Source organism: Camelus bactrianus, chromosome 27 (genome assembly GCF_048773025.1).
Source record: "Camelus bactrianus isolate YW-2024 breed Bactrian camel chromosome 27, ASM4877302v1, whole genome shotgun sequence".
Lineage (NCBI taxonomy): Eukaryota > Metazoa > Chordata > Mammalia > Artiodactyla > Camelidae > Camelus > Camelus bactrianus.
Window position 1 is genome coordinate 34,863,122 of NC_133565.1, and position 27,663 is coordinate 34,890,784.

Consider the following 27,663-nt stretch of genomic DNA (forward strand, 5'->3'; position numbering starts at 1 on the left):
ACTTCTGATTTGGGTGTTGAAGAATAAATGGAATTTGGGGGTAATGCAAATGTTCTGGCTGTGGTTTTACCACACCCTGTACTAAGAACTGAATTTTATACTTTATAATGATTAAAACAGTGAATTTTGTTAAGTGAATTCTATCACAATTTAAAAAAAAGAAAATAAGGAGAGATTTTCCAGGCAGACAAGGTGGATGGGAGTGGGGGAGGGGCAGGAAGCACCTCTGAGAGCCGTTGAGGAAGCGGGAGCAGCGCGGGGTCACGGGCGGGGTCACGGGCAGGGCCGGCGGGCACTCTGCCACAGACTCTCGCGTCCAGGATGACGTGCGGTGAGTGTGACCACCCAAACCTCAGTTCACATTATTCTGCACCAAGATAACCTGAAAGACTCTGTCAAACACTCTGCTGAGCTCAAGCCCAGGGCGCAGGCAGCCCGCGGAGAGCCAGAGTCTCAGTGAGTCAGCAGGCGGGTCCCAGCCCTCCCTGCCCCGGGGGAGGTTTAAAGAAATACCTGTAAAAGTGCAGTCCTGTAAAAAACATGAAATCCTGTAAAAGTGCACATACCTGAGTGTCTTCTCTTAAGCTCCTCAGCCAAGGCTGAGGCTCAGTGGAAGCCAGCATGTGATGTCCTGTGTTCCCAGCTGTCTGAGTGTCCCGGCCACCCCCAGAGCCCCACAGGCCAACTGATCGCTAAAGGGCTCGGCTGTGTGAAGCAACGTGAGCAGAAACAGAATGAGGCCTGAGAAAGCACCAACGTGTCCACAAAGCTGAGTTTTTAAAACCAGTTTATTGTATTTTTACAATAATAAAAATAAATTAGTCATACACAAAAATAGTTGTCATTTTTGCTGAAGAGAAAACAGACTTCATTCACTCATATAATGTGCCCTCTGCCCTCCACCTCCTTGAGCAGTAACTGACACCACAGGGGTGACACGGGGCAGGCGGAGAGCATGCCGGGGGTTCCTCGCTCCTGACTGTGCAGGTGACAGGACCACTCAGAGCTCCCAGCCAGCAGTCGCCATCCGGGGACCCTGGAGGCGTGGTCACAGCAGGGACTGCCTCCCATCCCAGGGGACCCTGCCTCCGTCCCAGCTCAGCCTCCCAGCAACTTACCGCGGGTGATTCTAGCAAATGAGGCAGGACAAAGAGAAAGGCCGAAAAAGACTTGCCTGGTTCCTCCTCCAAATGTGTGTGTGTGTGTTGGGGGGGGTGTGAGGAGAGGGCAGATTATATGAGCAAATGTGATATTTAAGGTGGAAACGTGGCATCCAGACAGACCTGTTTCAGGTACAACGCCAGGCGTAAAAGCCCCTGAACGCGTCAAAAAGCAGAGTAATTTATATTTAAACTTGAAACCCAAGGAATTTGGCCAGTCAGTATACTGAATCGTAACTACGGACTTAGAACAGGACATTGCGTGCAGCAACTTTCCAGGAAGCTGGGTTAGTAGGATCCCATGATTTTACACAAGGGTGGATCGAATATGCAAATAAATACCTATTAGGTCCCTTTAAAATTAACATATTCTAAATAATAGAACTATTTTGGGGTAGTGACTCATTTGGCCTGCAGAGTTCAGAATACACATTTCCTATAAACATCTTGTATTTACAAAGAACAAAATAATAAGTTATAACAAAGTATATCCTTCCATCAAACTGAATGGTGGGGATCTAGGGGGGTCAAGGCAAGTGGAAATTAGGTTTGGGTAACAGAATGGCTTTCCTCTCACTGAGGCAAAGGACTCAGTGTCTGGAAGATGCTGAGAAAGCTGGCTGGAGGCTCCCACCCTGTGGGGGTCACTACTCCGCAGCACGATGGCGGTCTCCCACTGATACCCACTGAATAGAAGGAACCAGGAGTGCGGGATGGTTCACAGCGGAGGGGGTGACTTCGCTCCAGCAGAAGTGCGGGAAAGCAAAGAGGGTCCTAGTCTGGTTGAGGCTCTGTCCCCATCAAGGTGTGGGACCCTGGGCAGGGAACTAGCCATCGGGACATCTGGTTACTCACTTATGAAGCAGGACCAGATGGGGCAGCCCTGGCCAATTTGCTAGTGGGTCTCTGAGGGCCGAGGCCACGGTCAGGTCTGGGGGTGGGGAGCAACGCTGGGCTCAAGGCGGTAGTCATAGCAACGGGAAGCACACGTGCCATGTACGGGCCATCCCAGAGCAGGCGAGTCACTCAAAGCTGTCCTACTTAGAGTCGCCAAAGCCCAGACTTGGAAAGAACCGTAAGAGTTGTGTTGCCCCACCTGGGTGCTGGAACCTGCCCTTCAGCGTCCACGACAAACGGCCATTTGGCCTCTGCTGAGTCCTCCAGGGACCACCCACAGAGCCCTCTGCCTTCCGAACCTCTCACTTGCAGAAAGGCGGTTCTCCCGCAAGAGCTAAAATCTGCCTCCCTGCACGTTCCCCTCCTGGGCCTCGGACGGCGCGCAGGGCGCCACCCCAAGGCGGATGCCTTCACGGAGCCCTTTCCGCTGGTCCTCCCACCGCTCGTCAGGGTCGGGCACGCTCATCTGAATGTCACCTGTTATCAATATTCTTCCTAAAGTGTCCGACCACTGCCAGCACGGCTCACCAGCGCCTTCTCCTCGTGCAGCCTAAATGTCTTGTGTTCTTGTTGTTGTTTATTGTGGTTTTTTGGGGGTAGTTCCACCCTACTTTCTTGACCCACACTGAGTTTAGTCAGCTGAAACTCTTCTACCTCCCCCACCTTGTACCTGTATGTATGTACATTTTTAAATCCAAAGGTGGGACTTCACGTTGCTTCCTGGCGAACTTCTAAGATCCAGGTTTTGTTCCTGTCTCCCATTCCTTTGTGGTTCTAGAAACTGTCACTCAAGATGTTCTCTCTCCAACTTCCTGGCATCCACCACATTCACCAGGAAGGTGTTTGATTTCCTATTAAGCCACATTCAAAATGTTCCCTATGCAATGATCAACGCGTGGGCCTCCACCTGCCCGGCCGATAGGGGTTTCTTCGGGTTTGATTATTCAGCCTGTTTTAAGGGAAGCTGTGTTTCCTTTTACCACTTACATGTATGTCTTCTCTATCAGAAAACTGGTATTTAAATTCGAAGATGGCTATATTAAAGAAGAAGAGAGCCACTGGTTCAGAAAGCTACTAGTAACATCTGGGCTTCTCTCTCTGCCACGCAGCTTGATGGAAAGAAATGAAGCTAGTGTCCCCCGTTTCCATCCCGCGGGAAGGCTGCCCTTTTTAAAGGAAAGAGTGTTGAATGCTGAGCACTTTGAGGGTAAGGAAATGACACAAGCTCTGAGAACCCTGGACCAGAGAAGTAAGGCAAAGGGACAGCAGGGGACAGTTCTGAGCGCCTCTGTCTTGCAGCAACTCCACGGCAGGGACAGACTGTGTGCTTCTGGGTCCCCCACCAGCTTGCCAGCAGGGGCACCAAACACACTTCTAATGAGCTGAACTGACTCCACCCAGTGGCCGGGTTTACAAGCTTTTTTTTTTCTTTCTATTTTTTGGGCTTAACGTATTTCTTAACGTATTTGTTCCGTTTCTAGAGGGAGAAATGTGAGTCAACGGGAGGATGGGAAGGATGAGCTGCACTGAATGGCCTTTGCGTTGGCTGCAAAGGGGCACTGTTTCCTTTTCCTACTAAAAACCAAACTACTTCTGTTTTAGTGTTTTGTTGATTTTTTTGTGAGAAAAACATAGAACAGCTTTAATTTATCTTATTTAAAAGTTCAGAGCAGGGAATGAGGCAATTCGGGACACAGAAAAAAAAAAGCTATATTAAAATGTAAATCTCAATTCTGTATTGTGACCAATTAAGGGAGCCGGCAGAGGACTGAAAAGGAGATGGGGGGTCACAGAGAAGAGGGTGAGAGAATGGGGGCCAAGGAGGGAGGAAGCCATCAGAAGGGCGCTCTCCCCAGACTCCCTCCCCAGGAGCATCGTCACTGGACACACTCACTGACCTTATCATGTGCGTTGTGCTGAGAACAGAGGCATTTAGACATTGATGCAAGAAACAAGGAAATTAGTAAAAACTGGATTTCCAAGGCAAGTTGATAAAAGCCCTAATCTAGTCATTTATAACCTTTCCAGAGATAAATGAATTCCAAGACTAGCTCAACTGTTTGCTGCGAAAGAAAAAAGACCCCTATTTTCTGTACTTTTTTCTCCTAAAGACACGGGATTGACCCATTTGCTTCCACCCAGTTCTACACCTGGCAGGATGGCCATTCTCCTGGAGGACCACTGCCCTTTTAAAGAATTGTTAGGTGCCATCTGGGAGCCAGAGGACACTGCTGGGCAGCAAAGAGACGAAGCCATCACTGCCCCAGCCAGCTGTGGGGGCCCCGAGTCAGGAGGACCTGGCGTGCCCCCTCCCACGTGACGGAGAATCCCTTCTAGGCTGGAGAGCCCCTTCGGTATGTGCGGGGCAGCCTGGGCGGCTAGAAGGCCTTCCCTTCATCTGAGCTGAAACCAGCCCTTCTGCTTTTCCACCCGTTGGTCTTGCTCTGCCCCCCAGCAGGTGGAGAAAGGCTCCTCCAAGGAATCCTTTGAACGATGGGCTTGTTCAGCAAGATCGGAGGGCGGCTACGCCAAGGAAATGCTCCCCTGGGACAAGACGCAAAAGCAGGTGGAGAGAGCGGGGCAGTGGGCACTGGACGGAAATCACCTACTCGCTTGGCTTCTCTGGTCTGTTTTTGCTTGGTGGGCACGGGAATCTGGGCCTCTGCCCTATGGCTTATTGCACGAGTTACATTAAGAATCAGGAGAGATGGGGGTGCTTTGGGGAAATGGTGGCTGGGGCTCTCCAGGAAGAGAAGGACACCTGCAGAAAAGCCATGTAGAATTGCTGAAAGTCCAAGGGTCGTGGGACCCTAACAGAGTGTGTCAGACTGAGCTGGTGGTACTGCTTCCTGAAGCTAAGTCATCATCAAATTAGCAGAGTTTTGGGTTAAAGGGCTCATGAGAGAAACTCGGTTGCTACGAATTTCAGAGCAAATGCCCAGAATCGTAGTTCTAAGTAAGATAAATTTTCTCTAAGCTTCCAATTTGTTTAGCCTGATATTTTCCTTAGAGGGTGTAAGAACACACATACATATTTTCCCCACCCTCTTCTTCTCCTTCTTGTTAATTGATTTTTCAGAAGCTTATCTTTTGATATGCACTTTCTCCTTCCAGCCCGAGGCCTCTGGCACTACAGAGTGAGTTGAAGTCAATCAGGGAAAACTGCCGCTACAGCCATGGCAGAGTTGTTCACAGCCCCTTCTCCCAGGCTGGCTGCATTAATAGAGATCTCAGTGCTTCGGTCTGGGAGGGGAAATGGGTTATGAGTCATGGAGGCACGGAGGGATGCAAAGTCACAGAGAGAAATCCGCAAATCAAACCAGAAGGACCCAAGGGAGCCTCTTTCTAACATAAATATCTAGGGCTTTTGTTGGGATGGGTTGGTTAGACTTTCTGCTGGGCAATATGTGGTATATGGCCCAGGAAAGGTGGCTGAGGACAGGGCCAGAGCCCAGGGCACAGAGCTGTGCGCTCTGGAAGTCAGCTCCGGGAGATGAACAGTCACAAGGGCCCTGATGGGGGATTCCATGGGCAGCACATATCGCTGGGGAGAGGAATCAGAATTTCAGTCACCCTGTTACCCCTATGGCTTTCTTGTCTCATGGCATAGTTCCATTAAGGATGGGGTTTAAGAAGACATGCAGAGTCCTGTAACCAGGGCTGTGACTTTGCAGGGGAAGGGATAAAAAGAAATAGACTCCTGGAACAACGGAGCACAAGGGACAAAGACTTGACCTTTGGCCAGAAGAGAGAACTCAAAGGTCTGGGCTTTGTTTGCTGATGGGGAAACTTCTTGGCTTCTTGGTCTGCAATGAAGCTACTTCCTGCAGACCTAAGACTTCTGGGCAGGCCTGGGGGTGAGGGTTTTGTGGTCAGACGACTGGGGTCGGGACTCAGCTCTGCTGGTGACCAGGTCAGTTACCACCTGATACGGCAGGTCAGCTACCTAAGCTCAGTCTCGGTTTCCTTGTTAGTAAAATGAGGACAATCATTCACTCCCCGCCTCCCCTTCTGGGGTGTTGCGAGCCGCTAACGAGCTAATACCTCTGAATACACCTCGAAACAATAAAGCGCTATACTGGCATGAGATATCTGTGTCGTAGGCAGGAGAAGAGCCTGCTGTCTGTGAGAATGAAAACAGGCACAGCCGGGGGCGAGGTAACGGGGGTGCGGGCGCATCAGCAAGGCTCTGCGGCAGCGAGGCTCTGCGGGGGTGGGGTGGGGGGGTGGTGCCGTCTCCTCTGACTCTCCAAGGGGCGCCGGGGCTGGAAAGGCCGGGCGCAGCCGGGATGAAGCAGCGCCCAGGCAGGGCCCGGCTGCCGACTCACTCGGGACGGGGGTTGCCCGCGCGTACACTCACCCCCCCAGCCCCCACCCACGCGTGGTTTGCAGACAGCGCAGGTGCCGGGGTCCTGGAGGCGGGGTCATCAGCTTACGGCGATGCTCAAAGGATACCGGTGGCCTTGCTCCCGGGCACCGAGTGCACACGTTACGAAGGCGGGGCGGTGACTTAGGCGGCCGGCAGCGCCACAGGCCAGGGCGCCCCCTGGCGGGGCGGCGGGCAGCCGGCACCCCTGCTCGCAGGCTCCGGACCCGCCAGCCGATGCGACGCGGCGGGTTATCTGCTCCCCAGGAAGCCCGAGCGCCTGCTGGCCACGCGCGTGCAGGAGGCGCAGCAGGCGGCCGTGTAGTAGTTGTAGACGCAGAGCCTCGCCTGGACCACCACGTTGCAGTTGTAGTACCGGTCCCTGCAGTTCTCGTCTGCGGCGGGGGGGGGGGGGGGGGGGGGGACGACACACAGGGAGGCGGCCTGAGCGCCCGGGCCGCGGCGCCAGGGCGGCCGCGGAGGTGGCCGCTGCTTACTGCCGACGGCAGGCGTGAGGTGGGACGGCAGCCTCTATGCTTGCTTTAACCGTGAAGCTGAGACCTCTCTACTCTGACCTTAGGGATGATGGATCCAGTTCTCTGAGTTCACTGCCATTTTATTCAACTCCCATTTGGGCTTATCTGTTGGCGGGTGACTTGGATCCCCAGCTGTGCTATAAACAGCCACCGTAAAGCATGAAATTTACACCAAAAGGGGGCTGACCCACCCCCCTCGGCCCCCGAACTCCGTGACTCTGCGCAAGGTCACAGAGAGGCCTAGACGGCTTTGGCCGTGTCACACCAGGGGCCCTGACGGAGCTTAAGAAAGACGAGTCTTTTACGCCAGGAGAGGAATCTACTTACCAACTTCAGGGACACAGTCCTGAGGGTTACAAGTTTCTCTCTCTCCTGGCTTCAGCTGAGGGTCGCAGAGGCTGCTTAGGGTCATGTCGTCCGACAGGCAGCGCACCTCGCGGACGCGGAACCCGCCCTGGCAGCTCTTGGAGCACTGCACGGGGAGGCGGGGGGGGGGGGGTTCAGCTTTCTCGCGGCCCGCTGGCTCAGCGCACCGGAGAAGGCGGATAATGGGAAGTTGCGGACATCTCCAAAAGGAGACGGAGTATTAAAACGAACTCCCCCCGCCCATCAACCAGCTTCCACACCACCAGCTCCAGGCCAGTCACGTTCCCACCTACACACCACCCAGGTCCGTGCCCCACGTTATTTTGAAGCAAATCGAGACATCATATCACTTCTTCCATAACGTTTCAGTTTGTGGCTCTAAAAGACAAGGACTCATAAAAATACCGCAATACCAGTATTATACCTAGAAATTAACAGTAGTTCTGTATCAGGGGTAGAGTGCCTGCTAAGCATATGCAAGGTCCTGGGTTCAATCCCCAGTACCTCCATTAAAATAAGTAAATAAGTAAATAAATAAACCTAATTACCGCCCCCCCAGCCCAAAAATAAATAAATAAATAAAACCAAAAACCAAAAACAACAAAACAAAACAATAGCTACATATCTTCAAATGTATATTCGGTGCTCCTGTTTCCAATTTTTTACATGTTGGTTTTTAAATACAGTTTTCTGTTTTTTGAATCAGGACCCACATCAGGTCTGCACATTGCAGTTGTTGGATATGCCTTCTATGACTCTCTTAATCCACAGGTTCCCCTCTGCTGTGTTTTTTCCCCTTGCACCTCATTTGTTGGAGGAGCTGAGTCGTTTGTCCTGTGGAGTTACCCACAGTCCGGATTTTGCTGACCGCATCCCCATGGAACAGGTTAACTCATTCCTCTGTCTTCTGTATTTCCTGTAAACTGGAAGCTGGATCCAGAAGAGGCCCTGACAGGTGCGGGATTGGTCTTCTGGTGCTGAGACTACTTCACAGGATGCATGTGGTGGTCTCTCTTTGGGGGCGGCTGGCAGCCCGTGATGGGCAGTAGCTCATCGGGGCTGAAACGATCCATGGGGATCTGCTGTGTGTGATGAAACTTCGGTCTTGCTTGCAGTGGGAGGTGCATGACTGGTTAGTTCACTTGGCTTTGAGAAATGGTGATAACACCCGTCACCTCTTCTTTTACAAGCCAGGAATCTAAAGGCCCTCCCCCCCTGCTCCTTACATACGCGTAGTCTCTGCTTGCCCAGGGGCACAGCTTGTTTAGGGGAGAAGGGTAAATGCTTGATCATTTTCTTTCTTTATCAGGTTTCAGAAGTGAGTAGGCTGCCTGAATATCCACCAACGGTGGGTCCTCTAATTAGTTTTTTTTTTTTTATCATATAAGCTTCTAATAAATGGATGGATTAAACATACACAGTGTATTTCGTTCAATCTACAGGAGTTATTATTTTTTCTGAGGCTCATTGATGCCCCGTCAGTGGCTAGCAGGAGCCCCTAAAAGCTGATTCTTGAGTCCTCTGCATGTGAACTCAGTTGCCTTTGAGAACTTCCTTGCTTCCCGGTAGGAAAAGACATCCCAGTCTCATCTCTACCTGTGCAGCCCCGGACCTGGAACCAGCCACTCTCTAAGAAGGACGGCTCCTCTTAGTGCAGAGGGGTATTGTGAAACCGCATTCTGGCTGATGGGAGTGCCCTTTGCTGCTGTCTTGCTCACTGTTTCTAGGCTCTTTCAATGGGTAAGACAGGAAAAAAATTTCTTTAAGATAAATTAATTTGTGATTTCATACTGTTATTTCTAATCCAAATTCAGAACAACAGGATTTTCACTTAAATCTCTTCTATTTTTTGTCTGTATCTTCTTTCTCCTAAGTTGAGAATCCTATTTCTCAGGGATGTTGGGGATAACAGAGCCATACCATCATATTATCATATATGCACTATCACACTTCCAGTTCCATAAAGCAGATTATTCATTTACCTGATCACACATTATATACCCAACCACCTCAGAACACAGTACGGCAGCTGTCACTCAAAAATGTGATTATTGCAAACAATGTAAACGTTTTTCTGTGGCTCTTTCTGTGTTTAGTGATGGACAGCCAAATTACTGTGGTTTAGAGCCACGTGCAAGTGTGCTGATGCCACCAACTGGATACACATTTAGGTTAATTTGCTTCATTGCAGTTTCCATTTTTAGGGATTCTTTTTAAAAAAGTTTGCCTTATAATTATATAAAATATTTACTTAGTTGCAAACTCAAATTTATAAAACAAGATAAATTAAAAAATGTCCAGCTTTCGTCACCATCTTTGCTACCATAGTAACTACTTATTTCACATTTGTTTCGGCTTACTTATTTATTTTCAACTTACATGCAGAAAAATTCACATTTTGTGGTGCTCAGTTCTGTGAGCTTTGACAAATTCAGAGTCACGTGTGTCCCACTGCCAACGAGGCAGAAGGTTTCATCACACACAACAAATCCCCGTGTTATCTCTTTGTAGTGAGATTCGCACAGCCCGCTTCCTCCGGCAATCACTGGTCTGGCCTCTGCCCCTACAGTGCTGCCTTTTATAGAATATTATGTAAATGGAATCACACAATATATAGCTTTTGGGGTCTTTCGTTTAGCAAAATGCATTTGAGGCTCCTCTGTGTCATGGGAAGTATCAGTTCACTTGTTCCTGTTCCCGAGTGGTGCCCGTTGCTTGGATGCATGCACCGGTCTCCTTATCCATTGACCAGGTGAGGGACATCTGGGTGGCTTCCTGGCAGGTGTGTTGGAGTTTGTCTCCTTTGATGTGGCCTGGTGAGCCTGGCCTTTTCTAGACTCTCCAAACCAAAGGGCAGAAGAAAATGGTGCTCTGTGCCTGTGTTCTCAAGGGCCTTGGCCAACATCAAAATAATTAAATGGTATTTCTCAGAAGTCGGCAGAGCACCTTTGAAACTCAACACCTCCCTTGTTGCCATTTGCCTCCGAGGTGTGGGTCACCACGTGCCCAAATGGCCACTGTCACCAGAGCAGACATACACAGTTTGGAAACGGAATTCTCAGCTTGTATTCATGTATTTTATAAGCAAATCCCTTCGATCACCTTTGAACGATATTGAAAAAGGCTCTGGTTTTGCTCTGGGCTCACCCACAGCCACTGCTTGAAGACCTTTCGTGACAAAAAGCAGAAAGAACCCCCGTCCCCCTGTGTCGAAGCTGTGCTAACTCGTCACCAGGAACATGGCCTGAGGAGGTTTTCTGTTTTAGGAAGTTTCTTAAAAATAAAGTCTTCCACTTGAAAAAAAAAGATGTATCACTATTTCCATCCTTTGCCATTTCCTGCCTTAGTCACCTGTGTCTGTACTAACTCTGCCTTTGTCTCTGTCTCTCTTCATTTACACGCTCCCCTCCTTCCTTAGAAAAAGGATTTGAGAAGGTTTGTGAAATACTTAGACAACCACAAGATAAAAAAAAAAAATTAGGAAGCTGGGGTAAGAAGAAGATAAAAGTAGGAAAAAGAAAGAGAAGCCGGGGAACATTAGCACCTTTAAGCCACTTTGTAAGTTCTGCTAAGTTCTCTCTTAGAGTTGGACCACCATTTTGGCTCTGAGTTCCCTGGCAGCCAATTCAAAGAGAAAAACGGGATCAGTCCCATAATCCATATTGTCTGTAGGAATTTTAAAAACTGTAGACACACACACACACACACACACACACACACACACACACACACACACACACAGGTGCGGAGGCCTGACAAATTCCTCCAGTGCGTTTTATCACGAGGTCACTTCATGCATGCTGTATTCTCAACAGCACCCTTGAACCCCTTCGGCCATCAGTCCTCTGCAGGAGTCTTACAGCTGGAGCCAGCTCACCCAAGGAGCAAATTCCTTGGCCAGGCTGGACCCGGGATTGGTCTTTGCAAACAAGATCCCAGCTGATTCTTATGCACACAAAAGCCTGCGAGTCACTGTTTTATGGCCTCTACCGTTTAGAAATCAGGACCGTCCCAGCCTCACGCTCCCCCAGACCAAGCAGGCTGAGTCCAGGGTGCCCCGACTAGGGAATCTGCTTGAGGGCTGAGCCCGGCGCCTGGTGCCCAGCAGAGGGCCCGGGGTGCCAGTGGCAGGAAAGCTGATGTGCGGATGCAGCCCCTACCTGGAGCTCCACGACTCACCATGCTCCATTCTGTGCTGAACCACTTGGCCCCGCAAGGCTTGAGGTGGCAGGATTGCTGGCTGGGGGGTTTCTCCAGGAAGGAACACTCACGGGGGTCCAGCACTTCAAAGGTGTCTGCGTTCTTCCTAACACAGATCACCTCCCTCTGCTGGGTTCCGCTGCCACACTCGATGGAACACTGCAGAAAGTAGCAGAGGGAGACGGGTGTCACATGCGGGAAAGGGGACCAGGGCTCCTGTCCGCTGAGGGACGTTCCCCGGAGCTTTCCACCATGGAGTCAGCGAGGAAGAGCCCCAGGGCGCCGGGAAGCGTATCTGGAGGAGAAGCCGCACGCAGGTTCCAGTTTTCCCGACAGTTCTGTGTCTGGAAGGAGAGTGGGCGCCCTGAGTTTCCGCAGCCTGAGATGCTGGACGCTGAGACCCTGGTGCCCTGGTGCCCCCCAGCCTTTCCCACAGGAACACGCCAGCCAGTCGATCTGGTGGTTTTGTCGGGTAGACTCTGACACCTCTCACTGTGGATCAGTGAACTGACTTGCTGGTTTATCTGCTGGGTTTTTAGGAGGCAGACACTGGGAACGAATTGGTTTCCCAGAGTCTGCGTGCCTGTGGATAAAGGGCTAAATGAAAATTCTGTGGGACACACGAAGCTCGGAAGAAGACCACAGACTTGAGACACCGTCAGCCCTCCTGCGGTCAGCCCTCCGCCCCCTGTTGGAAGGCAGGAAGCCTCTGACTGTCCGACCGCCTGACTTCCTAACCTGGAGCCAAGCTTGCTGGGGTCGTGGCCACAAAGAGGCCGGTCAGACATTTCCACGTCTCGGTGCGTTTTGTTAGGTTATAGAAATACGGTGCATGTAACTGCTCATAAATTACTCCGTTTCATATCTATTACTTTGTAAAAAAATGTTTCTTGTTCACATTTGGTTTACTCTTAATACTTTTTGATTAAAAATTTTTACAAGCTGTGATCTATATAATTTTAAAGACTTTAAAGAATCTACTCCCTTTATGAAAAGCCTGTTAAAAACGTCTACGGCTGCAACTCTTAATATTAGCCTCGCTTCCACAGCAGGTACATGCGAAACAAAGACGGGGGGAACCCACGTCACTGCCAGGGGAAAGAAACAAGCCTAGGCCCGCAGACCCTGGGTCAGCCGCACAGGCCACAAGCAGCACCTCCGTTAGCCATTGCACTTCGGGCCTTTTTTCTCCGCCATCTTCACAGACATCGGGAAAATGACAAGGCTCCTTAGTTTATTTTTCCCACTTTCTTCCATGTCATTAATTAATTAATTAATTAATTATGCTGGAGGTTGGTCCAATCCCAGCATCACAGGCAGACTGTGTTGCAGCCACGTGGTTTGTGGGGCGTGTGTTACGTGGGGTTTCCCTGCACGTGATCCTTCTCATCTGCGTGTAACACTGCGTATCACAATGTTAGTTTACTATTGGTTTGAAGTATATTTGTGTTCATATTTCTCTCAAGTGCTGCAGACAGTGAAGGAACTGGAGGCAGGAGGGGAGCAACAGGCTGCCAGGCAAAGGTCTGGCTTCTCTTGCAGGAGTGAGGTGCGTGCAAAGGGTCTGGGGGTGGTGGGGTGCTGGCGGTGGCAGGAGAACCTTGGACTGAAGTCAGGAGACAGGGAAACTAGTCTAGACATCGTCACTCAACAGTTCGGAATCTTAGGCCAAGACACTGCACCTCCCCAGGTCTCTACTGTCTCACCTGCAAAGGTGGGGGCAGGGACGGTTTGGAAACCTGCTCTGAAAGACTCCTGACTGCTCTGAGGGTCAGAGTCTTTGCTGAGTGTTTGGCAGAACTGCAGGCTGTGAAGACCTGAGGTGATTTTACGGCGTGTTTGGAAAGTCCTTGAAGATGCTAGGTAATTAGGAGTGAATGAGCATGTCTCAGGCTCCTCCTACCGTAAACGCCCAGCAAGGGCAGAATCCGCGTGTCTAGGACCCAGTGCGTGGATGTGTGTGGGGGTATATGGGTTGCATGAGACAGTATCTAAAAACAGGAAGGCGCACTCATCCTTGGTGGGCCAGAAATTACGGGGAATCTTTGGTGAAAAGACGGATGAAATTGAATTGAAGGAGAAAGTCACAGTCCAAAATGCAGGGCAAGAAATCTCCGTGCTTTGCACTTTCTAGCAAAGAGGAAGGGGCTCAAGTGCTTCAGGTGAGGATGGCGGTGGACGTGCGGGTATGAGGAACAGGAGGGAGGCCTGGGGGCAGTGAGACAGTGATCGGCTAGGAGACTGACCAGGAGACTGACTGCGCCACGGAAAGGCAAAGCCACCTGCCCCTACTGGGAGCATTCAAGTCAAAGAGCAAAGGGAAGACATTTCCAGACGTTTAGGGGCTCAGAAAACTCACGGCTTACAAATCCTTGGGAAGATTTGTTGGATTATGGTCTCTCCCAAAATGAAAAAGAACCAGGAAGAAGGCATAGGAGACAAAAGCAGAAATTGGCAAAGACTTCAGTAAAAGCTACGGGTACTAAATGGAGATGGAGTTTCTTCTGGGCATGATGAAAGTGTTCTGGAATCAGATCGTGGTGACAACTGCACAACTCTGTAAATATATTAAGATCACTAAATTACATACTTTAACAGGGTAAATTTTATGATGTTGAATTATATTTTGATTAAGAAAACTTTGGAGGGGAAAAAAGGCATTTTAAAATTTAAATTAGTATTAGTATTTTCTATAAAATTAATTAACATTAATATGGAGCTAAATCCAGATGACCTCAGCATCGCTGTGGATGTACTGCAGACTGAGAGAGGACGTAAACAGAAGAACTTGAGGCTTCTGTTTTCTTTTAGGGGAGGACGTGGTTACTGATGCCTCGACGCTGATAGAAATATCAAAGTTTAAACCATATGCTAAATCTTTTTTCTTCTGTTATCACTAGATGAATAAAAATAGGAATGATAACTCCCAAAATGTTAGAGGGGGAAAAGGAATTAAGGAAACCTGACCAACACAAACGTGTGGAAGGAAAGAGGGAAGAACCCAGCAAAGCACGGCAATGGAAAACCAAACAGAAGACACAAAATAAGGTGGCGGGAAAAAGTCCCTGCAGATAAGTGGTTACAATAAATGTGAACGGTTAAAATGCAGCTCTTGAAAAATAGAAACATGTAGACTGGGTAAAAATGAAGACAAAAATAGTCCCACATTCAAAAGACTTAACATAAAAAATGCATAAGAAGCTGACAGCGGTCTTGCAGGTGAAAATCAACAATAAGCAGCAGGATAACGCAAACACCAGATGAAACGCTGGCTCGTGGAGGAAAGCGCAGGAGGCAGCGCGGGGTCTAACAGGGACGAGCGCTTCCCCTGAGACGTGGCAGCAGCCAGGCCTGTTCCGACACCTAAAGAATCCCTGCAGTCGGACTTTGGTGGCTCACTGATCCGAGAGCGAAGAGAGTGGCGCTGTCTGCTCAGACGCCACTGGGGATAAACGTGATGCAGATGCCGGGGCGGGCGAGAGGGCTGCTCCCTATGGTTAAAGGCTGTGAAAGGCCCCCAGGAACTAAGGAGGCCTAAGGGAGAAGCAAACCCAGAACCTGCAGGGAAGAAGGAAAGCTCCTGGGCATGAGTAACAGACCTGGAGGAAACCCTCACCAGCGAGAGCCGGCTACTCTGCCTCCAGAGGAGAGAAGGCCTCCCCAAGCCTGCTGGGTCTCTGTCTCTCCCGCCGGCTTCTCCGCACCCGCAGCACGGCCCCTGCGAGGCCCCGTGCTCATGGCTTCCCAGGGGGTCTCTTCCCCGAGTCCACATTCAAAGTCCCAGCGAAGGACTCCGTTTGGCTCGGCTTGGGCCACACGTCCACCCTGGACTGGTCACTGTGACCAGGCTGGTGGGGTGTTCCAGAGGCCCATTCTCATGCAAACCACGCGGCTGGAAGGAATATTTATTTTTCTACTCTTAAGTCAGTTCATGTTTAAGATTTACTTTCAATAAATAAGCGTGCTGCATTTCATTTTCTTTGGGGATAATATCGAACTCTGAGGGCAGGGAGGTGCCGGCAGGCTCTGACCTTCTTATAAAGTCAGAACTAAAACCTTGCCCACCGTCAACCACGTCCCAACCCTTTGGATGGCAGGGTAATACATTCTATGTTTCTAATCTTAGCAGAAATGAATGCCGCCTTCACCAGGATTCGCACGCTTCTCAGTTCTCCGAGGAGGTCTGCAGTCGACAGGAGGCCCACGGCAAAAAGCCCCGAGCCCTGATCCCGCTCCGCTTCCGACCCTGGGGGACGTGCGGGTGAAACGCACTGCTTCTCCTGCCTGTGCGGACGCTGTTCTGACCCGACATTACAGGTTCCCAGGGCTCTTCCCGGGGCCTCGGTCTCCAGGGCCACTCGGTGCGATCAGTGCCCCATACACACTCCACTTCTGAGTCACCCTTGGGGTCTAGATCCTCGGTGCTTTGCTGCCAACAATGAGATAGAAACACTGGCAGAAGAAAACAACAAGCACGGAGAAAAGGACAGTGATATTTAGTAAGTGCTCCCCGCATCCCAGGCAGTGGGGACCCTTTATCTGTGCCGCATCTCATGAAAACCCATTGACAACCCTAGGAGGCTGGCATTATTACCCTCATGTTTGGGTGAGGAAACAAGCTCAGAGGGGTTAGATTACCTGCCCCACGTCAGAGAACCAAGGGAAGCAGAGCTGGGGTCAGTCACCGCGTCTGTCTCCCTCTGATACCCACTCAGGCAGCACTGGACGGACTTGAATTCTCTCTCTCTCTTTTTTTTTTTTTCCTGAATTTTCTATATTTTGCAGCTTGTATTATAAAGACATTAAAGGAAATGTGAGAAGAAAACATTTCCTATGTCGTTTATATAAAAAACTATACTCTGAAGTGGCTGAGACAGGGTTCATGTATTTTCATGTTTTGTTTTTCAGCTGCCATTATACCACACATAATTTCCATGTCTCCTTAATTGTCATTGTTGTCGCTACGTAACATTTGAACGAGCTGTGATAGACCATAATAACCCCAACCGCCCTGCTGTCAGGAACACCTCTGTTGAAAAAGTCTCTTTTTCTCCTTAAAATGAAGTCCCAAGAGTGGGGTGACTGGGTTAAGGCGAACGAGCATTTTTACGGTTCTTGACTTTTATTGCCAAGTTGCTTTCCAAAGGGGTTGTATCAATTTACAAGGACAAGGCGTCCATTTTTTTTTTCAGGGTCTGCTTTTAAAGCTACTTAAAAGAAATAAAATTCTATATGGAGCCAGAGGTCCAGATAATGTGTAAATCATGATTATCAGCCAAAAAGTCTTTGGAGAACCAGCCAGCCCTGGGAGCCAAATGCTAAATTGCCCAAGAACTCAAAATACTGATGGTAATCATAACAGGGCAAAGAGGGAACGCTCTCTGGGGGCTCATGTTCAATTCTGGAACACTAAGGAAAAAATTAATTGATCAATTAAGTTACTTCATTCATTGCTTTACTGAAGTGTTCAGTATTATCGGTTCTTTATAAAGAACAGCCTTCACTTTGTCTATTTCTGCTCCTTTCCCCCAGCTTTACTGACACAAAACTGACAAATGATACAGTTAACGTACACACACGATGACATGATTTACGTCGCAGGGAAAGGATTCTTACAATCAAGTTAACACATCCATCCCCTCACAGGCTTACCTGTTTTGTGTGTATATGGGAGAGCACTTAGGTTTCACTCTGTTAGTGTCAATTATACAGTACAGTGTTAACCTCCTAAACTACAGTCACCACTTTGCACATCAGAACCCCGGAACTTACTCGTCTCATAACTGCTTTGTACCCTTTTACCAGCCTCTTCCCCTTTCCCCCACCCCCAGCCCCTGGCAACCACCATTCTATTCTGCTTCTCTGAGTCTGACGTTATTTCAGATTTCGCATGTGAGCATTTGCCCTGCAGTATGTGTCCTTCTGTGTCTGGCTTATTTCACTTGGCATAATGCCCTCCAGGCCCATCCATGTTGTTACAAATGGCAGGACGTCCTTTTTAAAGGCTGAATAATATTCCACTGTGAACAAAGGCCACAGTTCGTCTGTTCATCTGTGGACACACAGCTTATTTTCATACCCTGGCTACCATGAATAATGCTGCTGTGAACAGCGGGGTGCAGCTGTCTCTCCCAGGTAATCACCTTAGCTCCAGAAGTGGAATTGCTGGGTCACATCTATTTCTGCCTTTGACGCTCAAATACAGACACAATTGGCTTTATTAAGAACAAAAATAATAGCAGTAGAAGTTACGATTTATTGTGCGTTTACTGTGTGCCGGGCACTGTGCCACATGCTTTGGACACAGGACTTTGTTTCTTCTAGAAGTCGCCTCATATGTGCTGTCATTACCAGCGCTTTATAGACAAGGAAGCCCAGTGGACCTAAGCTCCCTGCGGGGAGAGAGATTTGTTTTGCTCGCGGATTTTCCCACAGGCTTGGAAGACGACAGAGTGGGTGCTCAGTAAGTACCGTTGACCGAACGAGGCTCCAAGAGCGTCAGAAGCGGCTTCTCCAGGGTCACGGGCAATGGACCCCGCATCCCCGGTAACACCGCGCCCCGCTTCCTGGCCCCTCTGCCCTGCTGCCTCTCGCCAGGGGCAGACAGACACCCGCGTTCCGGCCACTCACCTGGCTCCAGCTCCCGGCAAACCACTCCACCTTGCCCGTGCAAGGCCCGTTGTCGCAGGGGGCGGCCTCCGCCGGCCGGTTGTTCCCGCAGCCCTCCAGTGGCAGGCTGCTGACGTGGTTGGTCATGCAGACCACCGCGCGCGTCCGCACTCCGGCCCCGCACTCCGCCGAGCACTGCGGGACAGGACAGGGCGCCTGAGAGGGGGGACCCCGCGGGGCCCGGGGCCACTCCCAAAAGGTGCAGAGGAGGACCGAACACTCCGGTTTCCTTATCAAAGCTTCTGTTTTCTTTTTTGTGCGTTGCTGTCTAGTCTTATAAAACCACAGCCCAGGATGAGTAATTACACGACCGCTGCGAAGCTGGGTCTGACTCCTCAGGGGGGAAGTCTCTCTGGAGCAAATAGCTTAAAAGGCATTAGAGCATGCCACCCCTAAGCATGCTGCTTTGGCATATTGATGATGATTATTATTTTAATGGAGGTACTGGGGATTGGACTCAGGACCTCACGCACGCTAAACACACACTCTGCCCCTGAACTATGCTCTCCCTTCCCCAGCAGTTGATTATTTTGAGCTGAAGGCAGTTGAGAAACAGCAGATGCAGGGAGGGTTCTCTGCCCTCCCCTTTGCTGCCTAAAAGCAGGGTGTAAATTTCCTGTGGGAAATTTCCACTTAGTAACAGGAAGAGGAGAACATTCTTATTACTGATGACGGGGGGTTGATGCCAAGGTAAGTCTGCACAAACAAACCTTACTGAAATAACCCTCATCTTCCATCAGCTTCTCATCCACTACTCTACAATTTACTGCCCCTGGAAGCTTAGGCCCCTTTCCTTTGCCTAGTCATTTATAATTTATTGTCTATTATAAAAATGGTACATAAGTCCTCAAGTCTAAACACTTCTTTGAGATTTTCACTTCTTTTCTATGAAGCCCCCTGTGCCATGTTAAAAAAAAATAACACCAAATAAAATTTATATGCTTTTCTCCTATTAACCTGGCTTTTGTCAGCTTAATTCGCAGGCTTCCAGCACAGAACATACGAGGGTACAGGAAAAGTTTTTTCTCCCCTACAGGCTCCGAAAAACTTTTCACGACTTACACTCTATCTGCATTATTAGAAATCTGAGACAATGAATCAGTCCCTTAGGTTAGAAAATATCCTTTGTTACAGTAATTGGAATATTCTAGGCTAAAAGTTGTGTTTTGGCTTCAGACATGTATTACGTGGTCCTTTTCTTAATATTAAACACTCAAGATATTTAAATTCTCCTAAAGAACACAAGGTAAGTCAAATCTATGTTATCATTTTTTCAAATCCTAAGAATATTTCTTTCCACGTAATGTCCCATGGACTTTCTGACTCAATTTTCTGCTTTCCAAATCAAGTCATGTGCATGCATCTGGGAACGTTTCCCACACCCCCATGTGCTTAACTGAGAGGGAGAATGTTAAGGACCAAGCCAGTGCCCACCGAGAGAACACGACAAGGATGAGCCTGGCAGAGGAACATCACTTTATCATGCCAACTGCAGCGAAAAGCAAAACAAATGTAAACTGAAGGGAGCTGCCTGCACTGGGCTTGGCCCAGGAAGCGTCTCCGCAGGACTGAGGGGAACGGGGGTCCCTACCAGGCAGCAGAGACCAACCTTCAAAGTGAGGCAGTGACACACACTGTCTCTGAAGGATCTGCCTAAGGGAAGGACCAAACTCGCTGTGGGAGCCAGAAAAGGACCAGACTCCCAACTGAACTCCTGGGCTGACGGAACACAGAAATGCCTGGAATTCCTAGGCAGCTCTCTGGTGAGGACTGTCCTCTCACTCCAGCATCCGTTAAACGCTAAACTCAGCCCAGCTGCCCCTCAGGGACCATCCGGCTCTAACGATTATTCCTGAACTTCAGTTTTACGCATCATCTGTAATGTAAATAACTCAGTATCTTTACTTATTTTTTCCTTTGGAGAAAAACATCCTTAGAAGAAATTGGCTGTTAAAAAATTGAGGCTGGAGGGCTAAGATTTCTTTTTTTTTTTTTTTTCTGTTGTGATTAAAAACTGCACGTGTGTTTAAACTTGTCATGATTTGCAGAACAAAAAGGTCCACGATGCCCCAGGCCTGACAGGGCCCAGCCTCAGCTGAAGGTGGCTGCAAGGAGTTTCCTCAAGTGAGTCAACAAGTCAGGAGACCCCTAGGGCCCTAGAAGTTTGAAAAGATTCAGGTTGTTTCCAATGTCAACTCAATCAGGTGGAGATTAATTTTAACTTGAGCAACAGGACACGCTCTGAATCTTTAAGTGTTCGTACACTTTGATGTCGTCTTCTTTCATCTCTCCCACGTGAGCTCATGAAATGGAGGCTGAGTCTCATTCCTGCCTCGCGTGTTGGAGACGCTCAGGACATGTTTACTCCTGGGGTGGACAGCCGCATAGTGCAGGCTAAAGCTTAACGGGGTCATTTTTATACAAAGCCCCCTCGCAAATGTGGACGGCTGCCACCAGCTGGTCATTCCTGGGGGGGCTGAACCGTTCGACAGGCTAACTGGTAGCTCGAAGGCCCATCTCACTGCGCCCCCTGCTACGTCGTGGTTTCAGGGGTGTGTGTCTTTCATGCTCGCTCTGCTACGTTACAGATGAGGAAACTGAGGGTCAGAGAGTCAGCAGCTTGCTCAAGTTCTAACCTGACCTAAGGCCTTGGGGAAGTGGTCCCAAAGCCCCCGTGCCTCCCTCAAACCCAGCCACACCTTCTCCCAACTCAGCTACTCTAAAACTAGCATGAACGTTCTAGAGAAACAATCTACCCTGGGGGTAAAGCAAAATTACTCACTTACCACGTAGCGCCAAACTTACATGGCTTAAAATATCTTTCCCGAAAAAGAATAATAAAATATTCTCTAAACAGAGGAATAAAGTGCTCATTCTTTCCTCTATTTAGAATTTTCAGAAAAGGGTCCAATCCAGCAAGTACTTATGTGAAAATACAAAGGAAATTTACATTAAAGTGAAATTTATAAGCCTTTACTGGAGGGGAAATAAAGAACAGGGGGTTGGTTCAATCTTAGTAGTCAAACTGAAGTATTTTATTCTGATTAAGATCTGGTCATGCATGAAAGGTTTTCGATACCCTTAAAATGTTTACAATAAATACAGAAGTGAAAAAAGTGGGTTACCAAAGGATACGTATATTATGATTTATATCCTTAAAATAAATATGAGTATAAAAAAGCTATAAACGCCAAGTATGTACAAATAGAAAAGAGCTTGGCAGCATACCTTAAATACTTTAAATTGTTATCTTCTAGTGAAGAGATGACAGGTCTGCTTTTCTGATTATTAAATATTTTTTATGATAGCATATGTTACGTTATGACCAAAGAAAGAATATTATTTTAAAAGGAATCTTTCCAATATGAAAATGAAAGCCGGCATCATTCTTTTCATTCACTGGCTTACACACTAAATCCATCAAGTTTACCGTGAGCACGAGTGAGTTTCGGGATGACCAGGCGTCCAGAAACACGAAAGAATTAGTCGAAGAAACGGGGGATGTTTAGCCTGGATAAGAAGTGGAAGGCGTCCCTCGGTGTTTGCAGGGCGGCCGCGCGAGGAGAGCGCACTCAGATTTTCTACAGGGCCCGAGAGGGGGTCGGCAAGAGACACTTCGGTTCAGTGTGAACGGAAACCTCCTGACAGCACAGGCTGCACTAGAAACAACGTGTCTCGACACCCCGTGCACCTCTGACAGAGCAACCAGACCTGTGCCTGGGTGCCGCGGGGCTCCCTCGTGCTGGCTAAGCCGGGTGATTCTGAATCGCACCCCAGCACTGCTTCCACAATGCCAGGAGCTGCTGTACACGGTCGGGAGCTTGGAGAGGAGGGGTACCAAACAAAACTGGGGTGAACGCTGCCCCACTCAGCTTTAGGGGCAGAAGTCTGCGTCAGCAGACACCTTTAGACTGGCACCTGCTTTCCGTGCGTTTCCCTTTGGCCAGTGCCTGCCTGATGGCTAATCTGCTGGCCGTTGCAGTCCACCCCTGAGACAGGAGGCACTGTGAGCTGCTCCTCCTAGAGGTCGGTCTTTGCATCAGGAAGTCTCTATCTGAGGACCGTCTTGGGGTTAAGGGACAGGGGCTGTAAGCCACAAGAGGTCGGGAACCCACAAGAAGCCAGATCACTGGGTGAGAATCTCCAGGATGGTTCTGAATGTGGCGTGAGGGCTGCCACACAGGTCTGCTCCTCCTTTCTTTCTCAGTGGCAGTGCCCACTGCTGTGGGTCACTACTGTCTGATGAGAGGGATGGGACCACGGGGGCATCTTATGACACGAAACGAGTGGAAACCCATGTGCATACTTGCAGGGTGGACGCTCAGAACACTCAGTAGCTGGTCCCTGGTGGGCTCTGACTGCTTAGAATGGATGCTGGCCAATCGGAATCAACTGGCGTGGCGGTGTGGGTGCGAGTCTGCTGGCAGGTGACCGTTTACTCCTCTGAGCTTGAGATCTCGCACTGTTGGCCCAGCGATGCCCGGGGAACAGGACCCACGAGCTCAGCAGTGTTTCCTAAGGCTCTGTGCATTTGGCTGGTCCTCCACCCTTGCTCCAGGGCGGCCTCAGGCCCCCGGGAGCCCACCTCCCAGTGCTGTCTCAGACCCTGCCCTGTAAAAAGGTTTCCAGGTGACTTGTAGGCACGTTACAGTTTGGAAGTACTGTGCGGGATTCTGATAAGGGGAACTTTGCAGACCTGGTCTGAGAGGGAGGCACTAAGGACAGACTGGCAGAGGTAGCCAATCATGCCTGTATCCCAGTTAAACTTCCAAGGTCCTCTGGAGAACCCAGAAACCCAGAAATGGTTCATGAATGAGTGGCTCAGCCGCCCCGGTCAGAACACCCCCACTGCCAGCCAATCAGCAGCTTCCCCCCAAAACGGCAGGCCCAGCTCATCACCCCCCGCGCCCTCCCTCTCCCCAAGGGATGTTCTGTAACTGTGCTCAGTATTTCCCCCGAGTTTTCACTATGGTAAAATGCACATAAGATGGAATGTATCACTTTAATCTGCCCCAGCCTCTGAGTCGGAGGCATTTCCATCCACACTGTTGTGCAGCCATCACCACCGGCCAGCTCCACGACCCTTCTCTCTCCTGAGGTAAATCTGATTTTTGTCTTTGATAGATGAACTCCATCCCTATTGGCTTCCCTGTACACGGGGAACCAGTGGGCTCCTGATGAACGATCTATGCCTTCGAGTTCCTCCTTGATGCCAGACATCAGGGGCCCCCAGGGAGGCCAGGCTCCTGGGGAGGAGAACTCCGTGGGCTGTTCTGAGTTCATAAGAAGCAGGGAAGGCGCCTGCCACTGGCTGAGCGCCCATCATACGCCAGGCACTCCCAAAATGTAGGTAGGAGAGGTGTGAGGTAATTATTCACTTTATTTAGAATTTCATTATTTAATATTCAAATGGATAGTGTGTTAGGAAGAATTCAGTGGATTGTTGCAGCCCACGCCTGGATCTCGGAGCCCTCGGTCTTCATAAGAAGGCAGCAAGCCTGCACTATTTCACCTCTGGGCCTTTCCCCCAAGTCCGAAGTTACCCTGGGGATTCTGCGCTAGCAGTGTGTCCTCACGTGGTTTGGGGCAGCTGGTGGCACGGAGCTGCTGCCCACCCGCCCCGCAGACCGCAGTCCACCCGCCGCCGTCCTTACCCTCTCGCTCCACTCGGTGAGGAACCAGCTCTTGGCGCAGGGCCCCATGTCGCAGTTCTCGATGTCGCTGGGCCGCAGCTTCATGTTGCACTCCTCATCGTCAACCACGTCCCCGAGGTTGCTCACACACTTCACGTCCCGAGTCCTCTGCCCCACTCCGCAGGGCACCGAGCACTGAAACCCAGCAAGCGCATGTCAGCGCAGCGGGCAGGGTCAGCCCCCGGGGACTCTCGCCACCCATCCCCTGAACCCAGGACCGGGGCGAGACCCCTGGGTGGCCAGGCCCTCTGCCATGCGATGCTACCTGGGGAAGATCCCGGCCCTGAAACTTCACACCTTTTCTCTCTAAGACCTTCTTGGATGTCTTGCCTACTTTGAGCCTCTGGGCCTCAGTCCTGTCATCTGTAAAATGGGAGAGCAGGACCGGAAGGAGGAGTTGGCTCTACCAGTGGTTGGTGGCCTTCACTCCACCACGCTGCCTGAGAGGGAGGAGACCTGTGTGCACATGACTCCCGGGGGCTCCCCCTGAAAGTCAGCCCTTAGGTCTGTCCGGCGATCAGCACATCCTATGGTTTGCCGGAAAGTCCTTCCAGAAACCCTCAGGGTGGGTCCTCCTGGAGACCCCAGGTTCTCCCATATCAGGTCTTGGAGGGGGGAAACGGGAGGGTGGCGGTGGGTCTCGGGGGTGGGGGAAATAGGAGTGGGTGGTGGGTCTTGGACGGGGAGCTCCCACGGGCGGCCCTGCCCCGCGTACCGAGGTCCAGTCTGTCCGGATCTGCCACTCGCTGCAGATCTTGAGCTGGCAGGTGCTGGTGGTGCCCGGCTTCTCCAGGTGCTGGCAGCGGTAGGGCTGCACTGTCAGGCTGTGGTTGGCGTACACCTGGCGGCACAGGACCTGGCGGTGCTGCGTGCCCAGGCCGCAGGTCTTGCTGCACTCGGACCACTCCCCAATGTCCCAGCTAGCTCGGGAGCGAGACAGCGAGAGGGACAGGCGGGTCAGTCAGCAGGGAGAGAGGCCGAGCCAGCTCTCAGAGCGTCAGAGCCCTCGCCCTCGACCCCAGCCTGGAGCGGTGCCCGGCGGTCCGCCTACGGCCAGGGGCCCCGTAAAGGATGCAGCTTTGCTCCATGTGCTGTTTACCAGTGATCAGGGCTCAGATTCCATGACATTACAAAAAGCCGAGAAGGCACAAATAATTTCTATCTAGTCAAAAGAGTAACTCCAAAGGCTAGTTTTATTACCCTATAGGACATGACCCACTTCGGAACTAACTTAGAACTCTTATCCCAGCCCTCCTTATTTTCCATTAACTCTTTTCCCGCCAGCTTCACACGTCCTCTCCTCCGCCATCCTGCTTTGCCATTTACTTAAAGAAGACGTCAGCGTGTGTTCACTGTGCCTTCAGATGAGAATTTTGATTTTATTAGTTTGAGAATTAGGGTTTTGACTCCTGTTAGGGCTTTTCCCCCTTGTTTTTAAAAAAATTAAAAAAAAAATCATTCAATAACCAGCCCGAGCTCGTGCCTGAGACTCTCCTACTGACTCCAGGCAGGTGTGCCGGCGACCTTCATCATCCCCTCTCTGCACACAGCTCACCTGCGGCACTGACCTCCCTCTGTCTTCCCTGCCCAGCTAAGACCTAATTAATCGCTCGACTTTACCAAAGGCTGACCAGCTAATGGCCACGCGCTCTCGTGTTAACCCTGAAAGACAGGCGTGATTGCTCCAGACTGCATAGACCAAGCCTCCCGCTCCTAAATCAGAAGTGGGCTGACTTAAGAATTACGTCATGTGCGCCACGAGGGCCCTATGCACAGGCAACCGAAAGTGGCCCGCTAAAGGTGACCGGAACAGAGAGGCTGTCTTACAAGGCTGGGCAAGGGAAGATGTTGCAGGGCTCCTCCTCGGGGGCCGGCTTCGTGCTCGAGTCACAGTAGCTCTCAGGCACCTCTTCGTGAGTGTTTCTGTGCACACAGCGGAAAATCGGGTACTGCGATCCTGCAAGGACGGGGAGGACACACCTGAATGTGAGGCTGTGGATGCCAATGCACAGAGACCCAGGTGCAGAGCCATCACACACACACACACACACACACACACACACACACACACACACACACGTCCTCACTCCTGTGCTTACACACCACCCGCACAAGGGCTTTCCCAGGCACGGACGGGGGCAAAGATGGGTAGAGATAGCTCCTGCCTGCAAAGACCTTATCATGTAATTGTGGACAGGGTCTGAGTATGTTCAAAGGCAGATGAAATCAACTTTCATATGAGTTCAGGACACCAAGAGATTTCGCCAGGCAGGGGAGTGATGATAAAATGAACACACAGAATAACTCCTTGAAGGTTTTCTGGAGACATTGAAGAGAACGGGTCCCAGTGGGGTCGAGCTGCATCGTAGAGGAAGGGTTGGGTCTGTGCACATGTGTCTTGGCAGGGAGGGGGCTGTCCAGGCCGCAAACTCACTGCAAGTGCCAGGTGTGCTGAAGGCAGTCAGGTTGGGACAGAGAAGTAAGAAGATTCAAGAGAGGCTAGAAAAGCAGCTGGCTTCCCCTTCTGTAAATCACAGCACTGATCTATTGGTATTTAATAAATAATAAAGTACTGATCTAATGGTATTTTAGTTATTTGGGTATTTCTGCCTCCTATGAGATAGTGAACTTCTCAGGCACAGGACTAGCTCTTGTTTGTCCCTGTAACTAACCCCGGCACAGCAGAGTAGTAAGTGCTCAGTAAAAGTTTGTTGAGTGAATATTTATCAGAGGTCTAATGTTTCTTTTATTACTTTGCTAAACAAAATACTAATTGCCTCAGTTTTTTTGTTTTCTTTAAAAGTACAGCCTAGTGTTTCATACTTAATAAGACAGAGTCTATTTTGGAAAAAAAGTCAGAATTTGTTAAGTGGAATTTCTCGCTCTCAACTTAAAACAAAAAAGCCCATTCAGTTCTGCCTTCCTCTCTCTGCTACCCCCTGGTGGCCACACTGAAGTATTACAAATGGGTGTTTCAAAGCGAGAAACAGTAACTGGCTGAACGCGCAACCCGCCGGTCTGAAGAGTACGGTGCTTTTGTACAGAAACCTGTCTCCTCCCCACCTCCGCCCACCAACCCCAGTCCAGGCGGTGCCCGGTTCCTGCGGGCAGAGCACTGTCGTTTATGCTACAGCTCTGCTGCTGACTGGCCAGCATTGAAAGTTTCTGAGCTTGCAACTTGCCGTAATTTTAACTGTAACTACAGAGATAACTTTGAAGGTGCTTCTTAATATTTCATCAGCCACAAAGTGTTTCAGTGCTTCTCTAAGCTGACTTTGTGAGACACACTGAGCCACAGGGAAGTTCTAGTAAGAAACCTGACGGTTTATAAGACAGTTTTGACTCAGAAACAATCACCTGTTTAAACTCCTCTGGCAGTGAGAATTTACCATGCAGCTATAACTGGAGACCATTATTTAAAATAACGTTCCAATTAAGCCTAATTATTCGCTGAGTAAAAAGCAGTACTGGCTGTAAAATTAATAGGAAGCAAAAACTTTCGTGGAATTAAATTTTGTTCAGTGACGTATCTGCTCCCATTAAGAACAGACTTTTAATGACACGCGACAAACATTAAGCGCGTTGCACTGAGTTATGAAGATGAACGAGGTGCAGTTCACGGCTTGCAGGTCGCTCATTTGAGACCCAGCTATTAAGGGATCAAGTAAAAATTTTATTGTTTAGCCCATCCTTTTCTGTTCAGACCACGTGGGTTTAATTTTTCTACTTATGAATTTATGGATTAGAAAGCAAAGGTAACTATGCCAACCGCTCGG

General features: G+C 49.9%; 1 protein-coding gene across 2 annotated transcripts in view; it reads right to left on the reverse strand.

Moving 5' to 3' along the window:
* Nucleotides 1–770: 770 nt before the first annotated feature.
* THSD4 (thrombospondin type 1 domain containing 4) overlaps nucleotides 771–27,663 on the reverse strand; it is a 485,629-nt gene continuing 458,736 nt past the window's right edge. For both annotated transcript variants that reach the window (XM_074353946.1, XM_074353947.1), the window contains 7 exons: nucleotides 25,715–25,844; nucleotides 24,603–24,807; nucleotides 23,849–24,022; nucleotides 18,156–18,329; nucleotides 11,505–11,684; nucleotides 7,287–7,431; nucleotides 771–6,818 (listed from right to left, as the gene is read on the reverse strand). In XM_074353946.1, the coding sequence (XP_074210047.1) occupies nucleotides 6,676–6,818; nucleotides 7,287–7,431; nucleotides 11,505–11,684; nucleotides 18,156–18,329; nucleotides 23,849–24,022; nucleotides 24,603–24,807; nucleotides 25,715–25,844 (1,151 nt within the window). In that variant the 3' untranslated portion in view covers nucleotides 771–6,675. The remainder of the gene's footprint in view (nucleotides 6,819–7,286; nucleotides 7,432–11,504; nucleotides 11,685–18,155; nucleotides 18,330–23,848; nucleotides 24,023–24,602; nucleotides 24,808–25,714; nucleotides 25,845–27,663) is intronic.